We start from the raw sequence: 19,921 nt of genomic DNA on the forward strand, positions 1-19,921 counted from the left end.
AGCTTCAGTGTTCACTGTGGCTTTAATTTAGCATTTGAAGGTCATCCTATCAGCTGTTCTGGAGGCCAGTTCTTTGGCAAGCTGCAACCCATTAGTCATAATTGTTCAATACTGAGCTTGGAGGAGCAGAATAGGGCTTCTCAATAAAAGCTTGGCTTCTCAGACATCTAATTGTTACCAACAGGTAACTGTAGACCACATTAGATCACCCCGCAGCTGATCATTGGCTGAGTTTTTAAGAGGAATGCACTGGAACCAGTATGAAAAACATCTGTTGCCTTTGTCCTAGAACAGCCACCCATTTTTTACAGAAAGAGGACCTTACGGATTCAAGTCCACATAGCAAATATTCTGAAAACATCCGTTTCATTTAACTACACACAATCAGCCACATGCATGTTATTAATGTGGGCTCTGTTGGGCATTACCGGAAAACTGAGGTTAGCAACAAGCGGTGATTGATCTAGTAATAGGCAGCCATTACCATTACATTCAATTTTAGACAAGCTCAATTTTTAATATTTGAGATTAATACAAATATCAAGCAGGCAAGACAAATTGGGGAAATCAATGTAGATGAAATTTGTAAATAGATCTCTTGCTTAGATACAAAAGTCTAGGTTGTTTCAAATAAAATTCTGAATATTAATGACTTGTCTCCTTCAGTAGAAAAATATTTGGGCTCATCAGGCTTCAGAGCAGTTGGCTTAATAATGAATAATGCTACAAGAATTTCTTAATATTTCCTAAGAGGAACCAAAGTAAGCCAATAAAATACAATATTTTCTTAAACTTAAAACCAGAACGGGAAGAAAAACAGACAAGTTTCATTTTTACACAATGTCTTTATTTTTTTTTCTCCTAATTACAGACTCATGGGTTAAAAAATAAAATAAAAAAGCAAAACATTTGTTCAAACCCCATTCCCCCTTTTTTTTTTGAAAAAACAAAACAAAAAAAAAAGTAAAAAACAAAAAAAAAAGGTCTCCAGACAAACCCCACCCCCTGACTTTCCCCACCCTAAAACAGCTCCAGCCCACTCTTCAATTTAAATCAATGCTGTTAGCTCAGCAGCCTTTCTCAAACACGCCGTGACTGCACTGCACGTCGTCAGAGAAAGGGGGCGCTCTCAAGACACTCCCTGATTATGAATCTCGTCTCCGATCTCACCCTTTTCCCTCTTGCACAAACTTGCCTGTCTGCCACCCAGCTATTGTTGGCATCAGCTCTGTGTGTAGAAATCATGTGTTGGCTTGGCTGCCCGTCGGTACTGCGGTGTGTTTGGTTAGGTGTGTATGTTTGCTGTGAACAATGTGTGACTTTTTTTTGTTGAAAGTGTTAGTTAAAAAGCATGGTCAGCGTTTGCTGTTGTAGTAAATGCCCCCCGCGGTGGGCCTGTGGTCACCCTGCCCCCCACCCCCGCCACCCCACACCGACAGGATGGGGTGAGTGTGCATAGCGGGAGCAGAGAGAGACAGAGATGCTGCGGAGACAGTGGGGGGGGCCGGCGCCACCTGGGGGGGGGTTGTTAGCCTCCACTGGTCTTGAAACCTGAAACGACAAGAAGTGGTCTAATATACAGAGAGAGGACGGGGGACGGGATGAGGGGTGTAAAGATGGAGAACAAGGTGCACAGTGGAAGGAGTAGGGGTGGGGAAGATGAAGGGGGGAGTACTAAAAATACATTTTAAAAAAAACTGATGAAAACATGTCTGGCTTGGGGGAAATTGTAGCAACACAAAACTGGCTCATCTAGAAATAAGTGGGGGGAAAAAAATACAATCCTACGATCCATCACTAGCAAGGGATTAGTGGACAGCAGAAAATAATCCATAAAAACAAAAAGGGGGGAAATACTTTATAAATACAGGGAGGGGAGAGGGTGTAAGAGGCAGAAAACAGACACAAAGAGGGCTTGAGAGGGTAGGAGTAGGGGTGGATGGGGGGTCAGGAGGTAATGACAAACTCCAAACGACAAAATTACAACAACAAACACTAAAAGCTAGTGGAAGTTTTACACTGATGTGCTAACAGCAACAAAAAACAAAAACCGAACAATAACTTTCTTCTTCCTGCCCTCCCTCCCCTTCTTTTTTTTTTTTACCCCTATTTCTGGATGGTGGTGGAAGGTGAGTGGGTGGGCTGTACTGGTGATGGTGTGAAAGCAGGAGGTCACAGCCAGACCAAAGGAGACACATCTGCAGCCTGAGATACCATCTTTCTTTTTAACACTTTTTTTTTTTTTGACCCAACCTTTTCCTTCATGAACAAACAAAAACCCAACAGATGTCTGCCACTGTAATCCCCCACCAATGGCCAACCAAGGTTTACCTTACCAGGTGTGACCGCATCAAGCCCTGCACACGCACGCTCTCACACAATCTCACACTGCGGCCAGCCAGTCTCTCTGTCCAGGAGAGGGTTTTTTCCTTTTCATTTTTTGTCTTTTTTTATCCTCTCCTCTGTAGTTTCTTCTTTTTTTTGGTGGGGAAGGAAGGGGAGGAATTTCATTGTGTGTATGTGTGGGTGCATGTGTTTTAAAATGGAACAAAGATGGGGGGGGAACTGATAGTAAGGGAGTACTGGGGAGGGGGGGTGTTTAGTAAGGGGAATACCACGATGTTGTTCGCCCTCGGCCCCTGGAAAAGAGAGAGAAAAAGAGGGTGAGATTTTTTTCTGTTTGGCTTAAGAAGATGGACACCAATTTCCTGGTGTGATAATATATAGATAGGCGAGAGTGTGTGAGGGCAGGAAAAGATTTGAATTCAGTGCTAGAAGTAAACTGTAAATGACTAAAATAGACAGGCTATCTGTAGTCAGTGTGGAAGGAAAGGCTATAGTGTGGAAATCAGCTGGAAGCAGCTTTAAAAATAAAAAAATAAATAAAAAAAAAGGAAGAAAATAGTTTTTCAGATATTCGGTGAAAACGAAAAGTGTGTGGGTGTGAGGGGACAGCAATGGCACTCTCCCTCTTTCTCTCTCTCTGTCTCTCTGTTGAGAGCCTCCTCTGGGGTCACTGTGGGGAAAGACCGTGAGGACAAACAGCACCACACATATACCCCCTTCAACAACACACATTCACTTACACAGAAAGACAATAAGTGGGCATGACTCACAACTGCAGCTTTATCCCACATTCAAAGACACAACGTGACACATACAGTGATGCCAGGCAGCGGCACAGCATTTCACATATCGTCTCCCGTTTCCCACAGTCACACAGACAGCACAAACGGGTCACACTGGGACTGAAAGTCCACTGGTTGACAGGCCAGATGCCGAGGTCAGGCTGCAGTAATGAACCCTCGTTTCTGGGAGTGAGCGCTGTGAAGCTGAAACTGAACTGATGAAGAGTGTGTGGAGTGTGAGTGGAGGGTCATGTTCATGCAGAAATCAACACCAAAAAAAAAAAGAAAACCCACACAGACTACAATATGAATACTGTTAGGCATCAAAATCTTGGCTTTTCACTGCACACACTTGGGAAGATAGTGATGATAAATATGGACATGATCATCATCAGCCTGACTGTCCTGAGAGCATGCTCCTACTGAGGAGGGTTGGTTCCAGGTATTATACGCCAGTTTGAAAAGTTTGCTATGGTTTCTAGTCTCCTTACTGAGATGGTAAATACCGCTGGAGTCACTGTTTATTCCAACTGTATGGAGCATGGAGTAATGCAGCATGGCCCATCCCCCACTTGTTGCTGCTTACTGCTCAGCAGTCCTTTTTCCCCACAATAAAGACATTTCTGTGTTGGCTCATACTACAGAGAAATCCTACAGAACGCAAAGTGTTTAATAATACATGAATTTCCCAATTCATGGGATTGTGCCCGAGGTGTCAGAGTCAAAGATTTTGGATGCAGAAATATCTCAATCCAATTTCCATAATATGTGTAAAACTACTCTTAATTGGCTTTACTTATGGAGAACAGGTTGCTATTCTCAGGGATTACATCTTTGACATCAGATTAAATCTAAATTTGCTTCTAAAAGGTCATTATTTACAGTAAGATAATACATAGGTTTCTGCATTTCATTGTTCAGCTGCAGTGCCTGCTCTAGCCATTTTTACTATAAAGACTGAGCAAACATAACTTCAACTACATCCAAATAATGTGGTAGAAAACACCGGCTGCATGACAACAGGAAAGCATTATGTTGAGGCACTACTGAATTACTGATGAATCAGGTGCAACTTGCCCACATTTTCATCAGACCCCTCCCCTTTTTCTTCATTATAACCATGACTCTGCAACGTTTCCTAAACTGTCAATCAAGTGAAAGAATCACGAGCAATGAATGTCCATCCAACAGGCAACATATTGCAAGCAGTTTGAATATGAAACATTGTATCCAAGCAGTCCTATGATTGAAATGTTGCACACACTGAAAATCCAGCGACTGCAATTTTAAATACTGTGCAGCATTATTACAACTGTAATAATCAATATGGAACTAATTATTTTAGAAGTAGGAATAACTGCTTAAAATTAAAGAAATGAATTGATGTCATTATTTTAAATCTGTGTAAACACTGATATTTTTACTTAAAGTTATAACACCATGCGGTCCATGTCTAGCTGCTTCAGGTGTTCTGAATGGCTTTGAGACAGGGTTCAGGAATAGTAGCAACTACACAAATGTCATTATTTGGCTACATAATCCTTTAATACTATTACATGGTAGAGGTGGATTTAGTTCAGAACAAAACAGGCCAGATTTGCCACATCCCTGTTGAATCTGTAGACTGAAGCCAATCAAACAGGTCTGTTATCATTTGGACTGCGACTCCATGATCACAGCTAAACAAGCTAATCAAACCTACCCAAGCTTGCAACAGCTCCATGCAAAGATTTTGAGGCAGATACTTTTCCACAACAAGACAAAGTGCTGGTGTAATGTTACATGTGGTTCAGATCTTCAGCTCATTCTGACATAAACTAGTGATACATTCCTAATGTAACTACCAGACAGACTCCACTGTAATAAATCCTCCAGGCCAGTTCAAGTGGAGCAAGTCTGTATGCTGTTCCCTGGAGACGATTACTACATACTAACCAGTGCTGTTGATTAATGAAGAGGGAGCACTATGCAGATATTACACAAACTCAAGAGGGAGTTTTTTTAAGATTATATTCTTTTAAAACCAGTAGAAATAGTTTAATTCTCCAATTATCAGCTCATAATCAGTCCCTGAGGTCTTATCAATTAGTATCCAAAGCCTCTCTTAGAGTCTCTGTGTGCCTTGTCCAGCAATGCAGGCCCAATCCCTGTGAGTAAATTGGCACGGTTAGGGTTTCATAGTATGTGTGGAAGTGGCTGATTAGAGACTGGCCTTGAGGGTCAGACATTTTATCTCACAAAAATTAACAAAATACCACTCGGACTGGTTCCCATTAAACAGCAGCTTCACTCAATGTTAGCAAGGACCAGACTGAAAGGAACCATGTATGAGTGAGTTTACAGTAGCAGTAAAACCAGCATCAGTGAAGGTCTCACTCAGTGAATGTTGTGCTTATTAGTATGTCTGAAAACATCCCTCCTCTTTCTTTAAACCAGCTGAAGATGGGATGCTACACCTAAACTACGCCGCTGAGAGACTTCTCAATGGGCTGCTGTAACCAGGCGGTTTAAACATCAACTGTAATGTTCCATCAAAAGCCTTTTTTATTCACACAACTTTTAGGATTTTTTCTTCTTCATGTCACTCATGGCTGAACTGAAGCCTGTTTCTTTCCAGTCTAATCGTGTCTGAGCAACAGGCAGTAATTATACATTATACAGGTCAAATGATGAATGGCATGTTATACATGAAGGTAAGGCTCCCCGGGATCTGATAGGTCTCGACAGCAGCTCACCTGAAGGCCCGTCCTCTGCCTCTAGGTGGTGTGTAACCACTGTAGTATCGTGCACGCGAGGGGAAGCTTCCTCCCCGTGATCGGAACCGACCCCGTGGAAAACCGCGATCTGTGGTGCTGATGCCTGGTCTGTTTGTTCTCTTGGCTCCCACCTAAAGATAATTGTACCGTCAACATTTTGTTTGACAATTTTATAAACATATAGTCAAACATGTTGACTAATGACTTGAGATTTTAAGTAAATGCCTGCCCTACTCTATTCAAAGTGAAAGTCTCTTACCTTTATCTGTCTTCCTCTGAAAAGGGATTCATCCAGAGCCATCGCTGTCCTAACTGACTCTTTGTCTGCAAACTCGATATAAGCAAACCTGAAAATGTGAGAAAAAAAATTTGGCTAAGCTGCAGAAATATCTAAATAGAAGACCAATGCAATCCTTTTATTTCCAGTAGATTTTTGGTTTGAAACATCCCAGCAAACAAAATTGACAGGAACACAAACCTCCACAACTGGAAGCCTCTGTTAAATAATAGAAGAATCGCCCATTTTTAAATTTGATCATTTGATTAAATTCATCCTTGCATCATTAGGAAATTCATTCTTCAGTCACCAACTCATGGCACAAAAATCAGTATTAGGTGGATAATTACCCCTTGGGATGCCCTGTGTATTTGTCACATAGAATGGTGACTCTGTTTACTGAACCACAGCCATGAAAGTGAGCCTCAAGCTCCTCTGCTGTGGCACCATAATCCACCTGATGAAAGAAAGCACAGAAAAGATTATTAAAGCATCTGTTTTGCAAACATTATCACTGTAGATAGGTTTTATAAGCCACAATGCAACTACAGCAACTGGAGCGCAGGGCCGTGTTCATTCGGTCTATAACAAGCCACCCCATTAAAGTGTCAGTAAGAAAAGGGCAGACGAGATGGAAGCCAACAAAAACACTAACAGCAGCAGGGAGCTGAAGATTACAGCAAACACTGTCCTTATAAATGTTACCAGCCAGCTCACTCACAGCCGTACGGCCAAACAGTAAAAATATGAAAGTACTAAACAAGGATTTCAGTTTTATCATAGAAAACTGCTTTGGAGTTGAAGTGAAAGCACAACAAACACACAGTTACTGATCTAAAGATGAACTCCAAGCACTACACAAACCGAAGGCATTTTCAAGGAACTTGACTTTTAGTAAGCAAAACAGGAAATGATTTTGTCCACCTTTATTTTAAAGTTTTTGGACTAAAACTGAGAAACAGGGCGGCTAACGTAGCGCGGGACAGCAGACAGTTACTCACATTGCCAACATAAATCGATCTGCCATCTGCCTCCATCTTCTCCTCGATGGACATGATGACAGGACCAACTGAAACAGAAGGAAGAACAAGTCTACATGAGAGAAAATACCACTGCTGTGAAACAAGACAAGATGGAATACAAGTTGAGTTTTAAGAATGCATCTGGAAGCAAAATTGCAGGTTTTAAATCCCAAACTTGGTGGTGGTCAGATGCTCTCCAGGAACACTGATTTTGCAATGTGACTTTAACCAAAATAATCCCTGTACTGTCAGCTCTGATCAAATTTTCTTTCATATTTTATTAGGAAAAAAACCCATCTGTGGGAAGAAGATTAAATAACAGATATTTTAATCTATCTTCTGGGACGCTGGTCTGGACAAGCATTTTCATAGCAGAAATATTTAAAATATAGTTCAAGACAAAAATCTTTTATTACATCTATGCAGCAACATTCAACACAATATAAAAGACAAGTTAATACCAAGGGTCAATTCCACTACTGGAGACATAGCTTGCCATTTTATAAATAAAAGCATTAAAAACATGCATATATGGAAAAAATGTGAACTCCTGAAGACAGTCATGTATTTGATTCATTCAAGATAACCCATGGAAATGTGATCAATCCACCCTCTCTCCCCTAAATGAAAAATAATCTTGAGACAAACCTGCTGAACCTTTAGTTTTTTGTTTTTTTACTTCAAAAATGTGCCTCAACTCTCCTGGCCAATCAACAGACCCCCAGGCTTATTGAAACCCTCTCCCAAGAGGGTTGAACTCTGGCCATGGTGGTCTTGGTTGCCAAGTGATCCTCCAGTTGGGACAGACACTTGTGTGCACCGCCAGGAATAACTCCTTTGTCCTGTTAGAGGGTCTCTTCTAAGTAATGTTTATCTTTTTTGGTGCTTATACTGTGTTTTGGTTCAATTAATTAATGATGTTGGTTAGTGGATGCATGTTTGCGGTGAATGTATGGAATGCTAGGCTACAAATGAATTGCCCATCAAGATAAAGTTGTCTGAATTTGAAGCCAAAATAAAAATCTAATTGTGCAAATAATGCAACACTTCTCAGTAATGATGGGGGGGCAACATGGTCTTCAATTTTAACCACGATTTGTGCAATTCATTGCGACAATAAAAATGAGGATAAAATGTTTTTTTTAAATTAGATGTGTTGACAAGAAAGGATACTGATGCTGTCAATGTGTACATTCAGAACCCACAAACAAATACTGTTCTAAAAGTAAAATTTATCCATAATCGAATAGTCTGCTTTAGTACACCAGCTGCATTTTGTAGTGGAAACACTTAAATCAATACAAATTAATGCAATTAAATTGATGCTCTTATGAAACCAACATTAGAAAGAAAAAATGTATTTCTAACAAAGTAACGATCTCAACCCTACTGTCAGTTTTGAGGTTTACCAAACAGAGTTCATCATTGTCCCAATAAATCTGAATTCTTCAAACCTTTTCCCCACAGTGATGATAAACATTACAATAACTGCCCATCCCAACTTCTCTATGCAATTTTTTTTTTGATCGTTAGCACTTCCATTACCTATTATTAATGGGATTTTTTTTTAAAACAAGCATGTCTGTTCTAATCTGTTCCAAGGTCTTATGCTGCTATTCAATCTGTCTGCGAGCTCAGATGAGGGTGTGGGTATAAGGGCATCACAACCGAATGGAGTGCATTCTAGTTGTGGGTCAGAAAACCAGTGGGATACACCAGTTGTTAGCGTTAACTAGTAGCACCAATACAAGCCAATGATTTATTTGTCTTCACTTTATTATACGCTGAAACACTAAATGAACGTATGTCACAGATCTAATGAGATAAACGGACAGCAGTGGCAACAGTTTAAACATGCAACTTGTGGCAGCCATACTGGACACTGAGTTTGAGGCTGTTTGGAAACCTCCCGCTTCCCAAGTTCAACCTTGAGGAGACATTCTTATGTTTCTGGCGAGAGTATAAAACTCTCAAACATATGCAGTATTTTTCCATCAGTTACATATTTGACACAACTAGGTCCAGTGCTAGGGTTGACATTGACACAGTTGACATAACATCTAAAAATGCAGCGGACTGGTTCCACTGAGCCCCAGCAGATCCATACAAGTTGACACTTAAGATGATAAACTTCATGTAAGACACGTTTAACAGTGGAACAGGTGGTGGAGAGGACAGCGCACCATGAATTATTTCTTACTGCCTTATTACCAGGGAAAACAATCGTTCTTTAAAAGAATATTGATTAAAATGAACTTGTGTTTCAGCCCACAGGTAGAACAAGGTCACTCAGTCTAAGAATAGATTGGCAGAAGATTTTATGTTTTTTTGAGACAATAAGCCTTTGAAATAACCCTGTTATAGCCTCCTTAATTCACTGCTAAAAGAGAAAAACTATAGAGACTAATCAAGCAAAAAACAAACATACCTGGTGGGGGGCTGAGATTCATCTGTTTCTCCACCTCGTTCTGTAGCTCCTTCAGCTTTTCTGCCTCTTCCTCCATCTCTCGGACCCGAGCTTTAATTGCCTCCAGTTCCTGCAAAATAGGCATATTCTAGTAAGTCTGTCAAACTATTAAACTTCACAGATCACAAACTCCATGACACCTGGCACACAATTAATGTTGATGCTCAATAATTAGGATATATATTCTCTGAACAGCATTCAAAACATATGCAGCAAGGCTACAAGTCATTACTACAGAGGATCCAGTCTATAACCTTTAGCTTCAGGTTATTTTCCTCTCCTCACTATGCTGTATACCTCAACTAAAAGGCAGCAGAGCCAACAAAATAACAAACACACATCCCCAATTCTTTACATACTTTTCTAACCAAAAACATTTTTTATTTTTTTTTTGTAGTTTTATAAAAACACTCGGTATGCAACAATCAGGCGGTACTTGGTTGACAGTTTCTGGTTTTCTTGGGAGTCTGACCTGCCGCTTTAATTTTTCTTTTTCTAGAGATGCAGGAAATATGATGGAGATAGTTTCCAATAACCTATGACAAAATCAATGTATGCATTAAAGCATGGCCCCAAACCATTTATACAACTCAACTGTGCATTTAAGTACAACTTGTTGATGAAATTGTTCTTAGATTTCAAACATGTAAAATTCAACATTTTCGATACCAACACTAAACCTTGTGGGACAATTAATGTGTTTGCACCCTACTACTTCATTAAATTGTACAAACCATTTTCTCTTTGTCAAATAACTGCTCAATCACTTATACACATCCCAATCAAGATCAGGGTGCTCTTTCTATTCTCATATTGATTTTTGTTCAATAAACGTTTTTTAATCACACCGTCACATCATTTGCATTGAATACCGACTTGCCTGTGCCCTCACGTGTGTGCAGTCCCTCCTGTCTGACAGTGGTGCACTGCAGCACAGTGGGAGTCGCGCCAGCATCATTTAAAGCCACTGCCTATACTTTGCTCACGGTAACACTTAGGGACCATTTCAAAATTAGATCTTCCCACAGGATAAAAACAGAGATGCAGTAACATTCAACATGATTGTAATTGAACCACTAGTCACATTCCCCTCCCTTCATTATCCTTGCTCCAGCATAAACAGTGAAGGATGCAAACCCAGCCCCTTAAATACCGCAGCACCTTTTTTCTTGTTCGTTCCTAGCGACGATTTCAATGCACGCAAACCTCGATTCCTCACTTGAGCATGCTATCCAGTAATTACCAGGAATTACGCAATAATATGCAAATGATATGGGACATGTGAAATCGTGCAGCTGGCATTAATTTAGAACTGGCTGTGATGCACGGTTACTACCCACAGTCGGCCAAAATGCACACAAAAAAATGGGCATCTGTACGTCGGCCTCGTCCAGCTATGGCTTTATTATTCGCTCAAAGCAACACTAACCCATGAGAATCAATATTGCTTGCCCTGTAACACAATAAGCCCAACAGCCACCATGACGTCCTGCAGATTTATCCCGTGACTACCGATAACAGCTGACAGGTTCGCTGGTCATTTAGGGTGCAGCATTTGATGCTAACGTTAGCCTTCTGCCGCTGGGTCATTCGCGAGTGCGCGCACATGGCAGTGCCTGAACAGCAGCCTCAGGGAAGAAAAATGAAAGGGGATAAAAGATTAAATTACCGTCAGCCGGTTGCCTTCTTAAGGAGGTGGAGTTTTAAAACGGCATATAACGGCGACGGCCTGTCCAGTGCTCGCCCCAACAGTGTCCCGCATCTCCGTCCTGCATTTTTTTTTTTTTTGCGACGAGGATTTTCCCCCCCACCCCCAACCGGCTAGGGCTGCTCTCTCTAGCGCAGAGAAACTGATGCTGCTCTTGCGCCAAGATGGCCGCGGACACCACGCATGTCACCACCCAAGTATGCTGCACTGTGTGAACCACAATGGCGGTTGATACCGAAGTAGCGTTATCAGACGACATGTGACCCATGATTTGTAGAGGACAAGAATAACTGCACGTTTACTTTAACTAACTGCTCCGACGTGGTACTAACACGTCTTAGTTTTCTAGATGCTTCTCACACATGGAACAATACCCTTTACTCACCGGGTCTTCAATTGCGGCCTCTCCCTCTTCTAACCCTGGTTCCTCGTCACCGACACCCGGGTCTTCCAGTTCGGGATGTCCGGGATCTGAATCTAGTAGAGATTCATCCGCTAGTCCGTTGCCGAACTCCGCCATCGTTCTTAACCGACACTACCGACGCGCCTCGTGGCTAAACCGACGTTGCAGGCCCCCACTCACACGCAAGGGGGGTAGAGTGAGCGGGGCGGCGAAAAGAAAACGGCGGAAAACGCCGCTCTGTAAAGTTAAAACAGGAAATAAAATGCTAGCTTCAGCTCTAGCTACAACTCAAACAGCGTACCACAACACACAAGGTGTGGTGTTTCACTCGCTATTTTTAGCCAATGGCCCAAATCTACGACACCGAACCGAGGTGTATTTTTACTTAAACGTGTATATTAAAAAAAAAAAAGCGAGGGCTGTACGCGAGCTCGGCGGCGTCTCCTCGGTTCAGAAATGGAAGCTAGGGGCGGAGTCATTTAGCACTGCGGCCGTAAAGCTCTTAATTTCATTGGTCTACAGAGAATTCTAGAGAAACCTTTTCAGGATCTGCCGTGTGTTCATTGGACAGTCGAGCGGGGCATTCCGGTTCGCCAATTGCGTCGTACGCATATGATTTAATTACGTTTCTGTCAATCGTACTGCCCCATCGGTTCTCAAATAAACTCACAAAGCTCACCAAATGAATTCCAATAGTAGTCATATCAACTGCCTCACCCTCTTTGACCTCATGAGGTCACTCTTATAAGTCGACTGGAAAAACCTTTTTAAATAAACATGGAGACCCATTACAGGAAAGAAAAACATGTTTTCCCAAATAGTTTTAACTTTTTGGGGGGTTTTTGTTAATAAACGTTTTATTCCTGGCAGGAAACAATACCATTAAAAACATTTGAAAGTTTACATTTAGGCCAAACTACAGTTATTGTGCCTGGCAAAAGTATTTACACCCTTTGAACGTGTTACTTCCACACACTTTAATGTCTTTTTCCAGTACTTTTATGCAATGGACCAACAGAAAGTGGTGCATAATTAGAACAGAACAGAAATAAGAGACTAGAAATATCCTCTATTGTGCCTCGCTGGGTCAATTCAGGTGTATCGGCAGTAAGGTGACAGGCAAATGGAAGCACGCATATACACATAATGATAAGCAATAATAATAAAAAATAAAATTTATAGTAAATGCAAATGCACAATGAAAGAAAAAAACTACAATTATGAAAACTAGCATACACAGATTCTAAGACGTGCAACTGTGTAAGATAGTTTTAAAAAAATTATAAACTGTGAACTGTATGCATTTGCAGAAATAACAAGACTTCAGGAATATGGAAAACTGCTAACAATAGCAGGGATGTAAACAACATAATGAGTTTGTTGGGAGCAGTGATGGTTATAGTCTCACAGGTGCAGGCAGGAAGAACCTACGATGACGCTCTTTAATTGGGAAGAGGAAGGAAAATGGTAATTTTTTTAACAAATAGAAATATGAAAGGTGTGGCATGCATTCATATTCAGTCCTCTGAATCAGCTTTTTGTAGCAATTACAGGTACATTAAGTCTCTTCTAGCTTTGCAAATCTAGCAACTGAAATGTGTGCTCATTCCTTTGTGCAGCCTCAGCTCAACTGCAGTCGGTTTCTATAGACATCAATTTGCAAGCCTTACCACAGATTCTCTACATGATTTAGGTCCATACTACACCTGAGCCATTCTAACAAATAAATATGTTTTGATCTGTATAATTCAGTTATAGCTGTGAATGAATGTTTATGGGTGTTGTCTCGGTGGAAGGTTAAAAGGTTTTCTTCCAAGAACAGGTTTTAATAATTGCACTGGCCAGAATGTTCCAACGTTAGTCTCCTTTGTCCAGTGCACCATCTTCCAAATGCTCGCTGGGTCTCCTATAGCTTGTGACTTTCTTTGAACTTTGGCTCTTTGGATGATGAATCGAACAGTACAACTTCAAAGCATGGGAAATTGATGTCTAACCTAACCCTTTACAATTCTCCATTATTTTAACTCTGACTTGTCTGCTGTGTTCACTAATGTTCTCTAACAAACCCCTGGCCCCTTCACAGAACAGCTGGACCTATACTGAGATTAAATTGCACACGCTTTTATAATTTGATAAACATCCATAGAAAATCATAGTTTTAGCCTTTTCTGGAAGGAATTGTAATAACATCTGTCGGGATTGTTTTCAATAATCGTTAGGCTTAAAAAATACATCTACTTTTTAAAGTTTTCAAAGTCAGCTCAGGGGTACAGCATAAGTTTAAACTTTGAAATATTGTACTAATTGCTACTATATATTGAGTGAAATCTATAAAATATGAAAATATTGTCTGTAAATTAATGTGGCCACATACAGTACTTGACTTGTTTAGCATTGCCCCTTCATGCTTTCTTAGTCACCATATATGAACCAAAAAGTGTGTATATATATATATATATATATATATGAAACACACATAAACCACTCAAAAAAGTTTGGGATATTTGGCTTTCAGGTGAAAATTATGAAAACTTAAAAAGTTTATTCTACAGGGATAAATTATTAGATTATTGGATTGATTCATTATTGGATTATTGAGGTTATTCAGGTAGTATGGGCTTGTCACTGTACCAATGACAAAATGTAGGGCAGTTTTGTATTGACTAGACACGCCTGCCCACACTTTAACACCACCACCACCAAATGCTCGTCAGGTGAAAACAGTGGCTGATGCATAGAGCTCTCCTTGATGTCTCCAACTACGTTGGCGGCCATCATTTCTGTTTGTGAATCCACTTTCATCAGAGAATAGCACAGAAGCACACTGCTCCCTCGTGCAGCGTAAATGCTCCCTGGTCCATGCAAGACGATGATCCCTGTACCTGGTGGTGTGGTCAGGTATCATTGCAGGTCGTCTATCTCGGAGACCACTCTGATGTTAATGATTTCTAATGGTATAATGTGACACTTGGGAGCCTCTGACCGCTCTTAAATGTGTCTGGGGTTGAATGGCATTCATCATCTGGTTCTGCAGGGCACTGTTCACAATGAAGCAGTTATCAGTGAGGGATGTGGCCAAAGGACATCCACCTCTATGCCTTTCTATGACTCTTTCAGTCTGTCTGTTGCTACCTGCTGATGACTGTCTGAGACAATCTAAGCTCAGTGGCCACCTCTGTCTGAGAACATGCTGTTTGAAGCCTTGTAATGGAGAGATACTGTTGATCAGTGTTAGGTGTCGTCTTGGTCTCACGGCGTCAGAATGTGAACAGCATGATGAGGAAGAGGTTTAAATACCAATTCTGATTGAACCAGGAACCTTATTGGTCAATTCATGGAGCAAACACCTGTGGGGAACTTTGCTGTTAAGCTCCTTGTTAGAGAACAGCAAGTTGTGTAAAATGTACTGAAACATTCAACAGTTGGGCATGTGTATGCAAGTTTAATATTTATATATATATATATATATATATATATATATATATATATATATATATATATATATATATATATATATATATATATATATATATATATATATATATATATACAGTACAGACCAAAAGTTTGGACACACCTTCTCATTTAAAGAGTTTTCTTTATTTTCATGACTATAAATGTTGTAGCTTCACACTGAAGGCATTAAAACTATGAATTAACACATGTAGAATTATTTACTGAACAAAAAAGTGTGAAACAACAGAAAATATGTCTTATATTCTAGGTTCTTCAAAGTAGCCACCTTTTGCGTTGATTACTGCTCTGCACACTCTTGGCATTCTGTTGATGAGCTTCAAGAGGTAGTCACCTGAAATGGTTTTCCAAGAGTCTTGAAGGAGTTCCCAGAGATGTTGTTGGCCCTTTTGCCTTCAATCTGCGGTCCAGCTCACCCCAAACCATCTCAATTGGGTTCAGGTCCGGTGACTGTGGAGGCCAGGTCATCTGGCGCAGCACCCCATCACTCTCCTTCTTGGTCAAATAGCCCTTACACAGCCTGGAGGTGTGTTTGGGGTCATTGTCATGTTGAAAAATAAATGATGGTCCAACTAAATGCAAACCGGATGAAATAGCATGCCGCTGCAAGATGCTGTGATAGCCATGCTGGTTCAGTATGCCTTCAATTTTGAATAAATCCCCAACAGTGTCACCAGCAAAGCACCCCCACACCTCCTCTTCCATGCTTCATGGTGGGAACCAGGCACGTAGAGTCTATCCGTTCACCTCTTCTGCGCCGCACAAAGACAGTGGTTGGAACCAAAGATCTCAAACTTGGACTCATCAGACCAAAGCACAGATTTCCACTGGTCTAATGTCCATTCCTTGTGTTCTTTAGCCCAAACAAGTCTCTTCTGCTTGTTGCCTGTCCTCAGCAGTGGTTTCCTAGCAGCTATTTTACCATGAAGGCCTGATTCACACAGTCTCCTCTTTACAGTTGTTCTAGAGATGTGTCTGCTGCTAGAACTCTGTGTGGCATTGACCTGTTCTCTAATCTGAGCTGCTGTTAACCTGTGATTTCTGAGGCTGGTGACTCGGATGAACTTATCATCCGCAGCAGAGGTGACTCTTGGTCTTCCTTTCCTGGGGCGGTCCTCATGTGAGCCAGTTTCTTTGTAGCGCTTGATGGTTTTTGCGACTGCACTTGGGTATACTTTCAAAGTTTTCCCAATTGTTCGGACCGACTGACCTTCATTTCTTAAAGTAATGATGGCCACTTGTTTTTCTTTACTTAGCTGCTTTTTTCTTGCCATAATACAAATTCTAACTGTCTATTCTGTAGGACTATCAGCTGTGTACTGTATCCACCTCCTGCACAACACAACTGATGGTCCCAACCCCATTTATAAGGCTTGAAATCCCACTTATTAAACCTGACAGGGCACACCTGTGAAGTGAAAACCATTTCAGGTGACTACCTCTTGAAGCTCATCAACAGAATGCCAAGAGTGTGTGGAGCAGTAATCAAAGCAAAAGGTGGCTACTTTGAAGAACCTAGAATATAAAACATATTTTCAGTTGTTTCACACTTATTTGTTCAGTATATAATTCCACATGTGTTAATTAATAGTTTATATATATATTGCCAAAAGAGTTTGGCTGTCTACTTTTTACATGTACATGAACTTTGATGACATCCTATTCTTAATCTATAGAGTCCAACTTGATGATGGACCCACCATTGCCAGCAATAGCAACTTTCACTATTCTGTTAACATCTTCCACAAGGTTTGGGAGCATGTTCAGAATTGCAGCCTCCACTCTAATTCATCCCAAATGTGTTCAAGACGGTTAAGGCCAAGACTCTGTGCAGGCCAGCCAAATTTCTCGACACCAAACTTAATACTCCTGCAGCAGTGGCGGATGCTGGTCTTTCAAGGAGGGGAAGCTCAATTTCAAGATCGCTGATTTGCTCATTTCGCCGTCAATCAAAAAGGGATTCAGCCTCAGTCAGATCATCCAATCATCATGCAGAAGCTGAGCGTCCGGGCCAGTTGAGGCCAGACCACCGCCCCATAGACCCCCAGAGACGCTGAGCGTCCGATGGGCGGGACAAAACCCAGCATTTTTGCTTCACTATTGAACTCACTGTTTAAAGCTCTGTGAAGCTGCAGGAATGAGTGAGAGGAAAGCCGCGTCGTTACCAGTGATAAGAAGCTGATTCTGAACAAAAGTTGAGCGTGTTGTAGCGCATATTTAGTCAATGACATGTACACACAACAGTATATATTTGATCACTTGTTTTTTGACATTTTAGCTGAGCTTCCCTTGCAGTCTTAGATCAATCGCCACTGTCCTGCAGCCATGAGAATTATTGGAACCGGAGTTAATTGATTTGGTGCTGTGACCCAATACGTTTGGCGATATAGTGTATTATTTTGCTGACTATTACACTGCAACTGACTGTTACATGTTTGTGACTGCAGAACCATTTACAGGTGTATTTTCAAGGACAATATAACCACAATAATGGAAAACATTTTATTAAAATATAGCCGGTGATGCATGATGTCTCTTTTATTGAACACGGTTGTGACCTAATCATGAATTTCTGTTGAGCTTTCCAAATTTTAACAATTATATTGGTCCTTAACAGTTTATGAATATTTTCTTTTACCAGTAAAGGTCTCATACTGTAGCACCGGTAAAAACTGTGTCACGTGCTCAGCACCTGTCTCACTGACCACGTGTTTGAAGTTTGGTTTATATCGTGAACTTACACCGCTTGACCGGTAGATGGCATATTATGGCGTGACGAACTACAGCCAAATACAGGTCCTCAAAAAATTAGCATATTGTGATAAAGTTCATTATTTTCTATAATGTAATGATGAAAATTTAACATTCATATATTTTATATTCATTGCACACTAACTGAAATATTTCAGGTCTTTTATTGTCTTAATATGGATGATTTTGGCATACAGCTCATGAAAACCCAAAATTCCTATCTCACAAAATTAGCATATTTCATCCGACCAATAAAAGAAAAGTGTTTTTAATACAAAAAACGTCAACCTTCAAATAATCACGTACAGTTATGCACTCAATACTTGGTCGGGAATCCTTTTGCAGAAATGACTGCTTCAATGCGGCGTGGCATGGAGGCAATCAGCCTGTGGCACTGCTGAGGTCTTATGGAGGCCCAGGATGCTTCGATAGCGGCCTTTAGCTCATCCAGAGTGTTGGGTCTTGAGTCTCTCAACGTTCTCTTCACAATATCCCACAGATTCTCTATGGGGTTCAGGTCAGGAGAGTTGGCAGGCCAATTGAGCACAGTGATACCATGGTCAGTAAACCATTTACCAGTGGTTTTGGCACTGTGAGCAGGTGCCAGGTCGTGCTGAAAAATGAAATCTTCATCTCCATAAAGCTTTTCAGCAGATGGAAGCATGACGTGCTCCAAAATCTCCTGATAGCTAGCTGCATTGACCCTGCCCTTAATAAAACACAGTGGACCAACACCAGCAGCTGACACGGCACCCCAGACCATCACTGACTGTGCGTACTTGACACTGGACTTCTGGCATTTTGGCATTTCCTTCTCCCCAGTCTTCCTCCAGACTCTGGCACCTTGATTTCCGAATGACATGCAGAATTTGCTTTCATCCGAAAAAAGTACTTTGGACCACTGAGCAACAGTCCAGTGCTGCTTCTCTGTAGCCCAGGTCAGGCGCTTCTGCCGCTGTTTCTGGTTCAAAAGTGGCTTGACCTGGGGAATGCGGCACCTGTAGCCCATTTCCTGCACACGCCTGTGCACGGTGGCTCTGGATGTTTCTACTCCAGACTCAGTCCACTGCTTCCGCAGGTCCCCCAAGGTCTGGAATCGGCCCTTCTCCACAATCTTCCTCAGGGTCCGGTCACCTCTTCTCGTTGTGCAGCGTTTTCTGCCACACTTTTTCCTTCCCACAGACTTCCCACTGAGGTGCCTTGATACAGCACTCTGGGAACAGCCTATTCGTTCAGAAATTTCTTTCTGTGTCTTACCCTCTTGCTTGAGGGTGTCAATAGTGGCCTTCTGGACAGCAGTCAGGTCGGCAGTCTTACCCATGATTGGGGTTTTGAGTGATGAACCAGGCTGGGAGTTTTAAAGGCCTCAGGAATCTTTTGCAGGTGTTTAGAGTTAACTCGTTGATTCAGATGATTAGGTTCATAGCTCGTTTAGAGACCCTTTTAATGATATGCTAATTTTGTGAGAATAGGAATTTTGGGTTTTCATGAGCTGTATGCCAAAATCATCCGTATTAAGACAATAAAATACCTGAAATATTTCAGTTAGTGTGCAATGAATCTAAAATATCTGAATGTTAAATTTTCATCATGACATTATGGAAAATAATGAACTTTATCACAATATGCTAATGTTGAGCTTTAAACAGGACCTGTAGTTCAATCACCTCCCACACACTAGAAGGAAGCTGCTGAATAGTGGGTCACTGTAGAGACCACCACACATGAAGTATAAAGGGTGTGCAGCCCTGAGGTTCTATTAATGTCGAATGGAATCTTGCAAGTTGAATCATTTCTGTATACTTCAAGTATAATAGAAAGCCATTCTAAATTTATAGAGAAACGTTTAAAAAACAAAACACTTGCAATAAAAGCTTTGTCTAAACCCAAAATTAATCTTGTTTTCTAAAGCTTCAACGTACATTCAGACAGTGT

At 41.1% G+C, this 19,921-nt stretch overlaps 1 protein-coding gene across 3 annotated transcripts; it reads right to left on the reverse strand.

Moving 5' to 3' along the window:
- Positions 1 to 1,035: 1,035 nt before the first annotated feature.
- On the reverse strand, positions 1,036 to 12,225 carry pabpn1 (poly(A) binding protein, nuclear 1). Of its 3 annotated transcripts, none has more exons than XM_047349530.1 (7): positions 11,744 to 12,225; positions 9,612 to 9,720; positions 7,163 to 7,230; positions 6,512 to 6,618; positions 6,144 to 6,231; positions 5,864 to 6,015; positions 1,036 to 1,551 (listed from the first exon to the last, which is right to left on the reverse strand). In XM_047349530.1, exons 1-7 carry the CDS (start codon positions 11,876 to 11,878, stop codon positions 1,356 to 1,358), a joined length of 855 nt encoding a protein of 284 aa, XP_047205486.1. In that variant the 5' UTR covers positions 11,879 to 12,225; the 3' UTR covers positions 1,036 to 1,355. The 3 variants fall into 3 exon arrangements, with proteins under 3 accessions (XP_047205486.1, XP_047205488.1, XP_047205487.1); XM_047349532.1 differs by lacking the exon at positions 11,744 to 12,225 and adding an exon at positions 11,320 to 11,472; XM_047349531.1 differs by lacking the exon at positions 1,036 to 1,551 and adding an exon at positions 1,844 to 2,639.
- Positions 12,226 to 19,921: the final 7,696 nt, after the last annotated feature.

This window comes from Girardinichthys multiradiatus, chromosome 21 (assembly GCF_021462225.1).
Source record: "Girardinichthys multiradiatus isolate DD_20200921_A chromosome 21, DD_fGirMul_XY1, whole genome shotgun sequence".
Taxonomy (NCBI): domain Eukaryota; kingdom Metazoa; phylum Chordata; class Actinopteri; order Cyprinodontiformes; family Goodeidae; genus Girardinichthys; species Girardinichthys multiradiatus.

Excerpts from the sequence above, each read along its gene's own strand:
- pabpn1 (XM_047349530.1), bottom strand. The coding sequence starts at position 11,878 with ATGGCGGAGTTCGGCAACGGACTAGCGGATGAATCTCTACTAGATTCA. Across the intron at positions 6,232-6,511 it reads TACACAGGGCATCCCAAGGG|GTTTGCTTATATCGAGTTTG; the intron begins GTAATTATCCAC and ends TCACATTTTCAG. Across the intron at positions 1,552-5,863 it reads GGCAGAGGACGGGCCTTCAG|GTTTCAAGACCAGTGGAGGC; the intron begins GTGAGCTGCTGT and ends TTGTCGTTTCAG.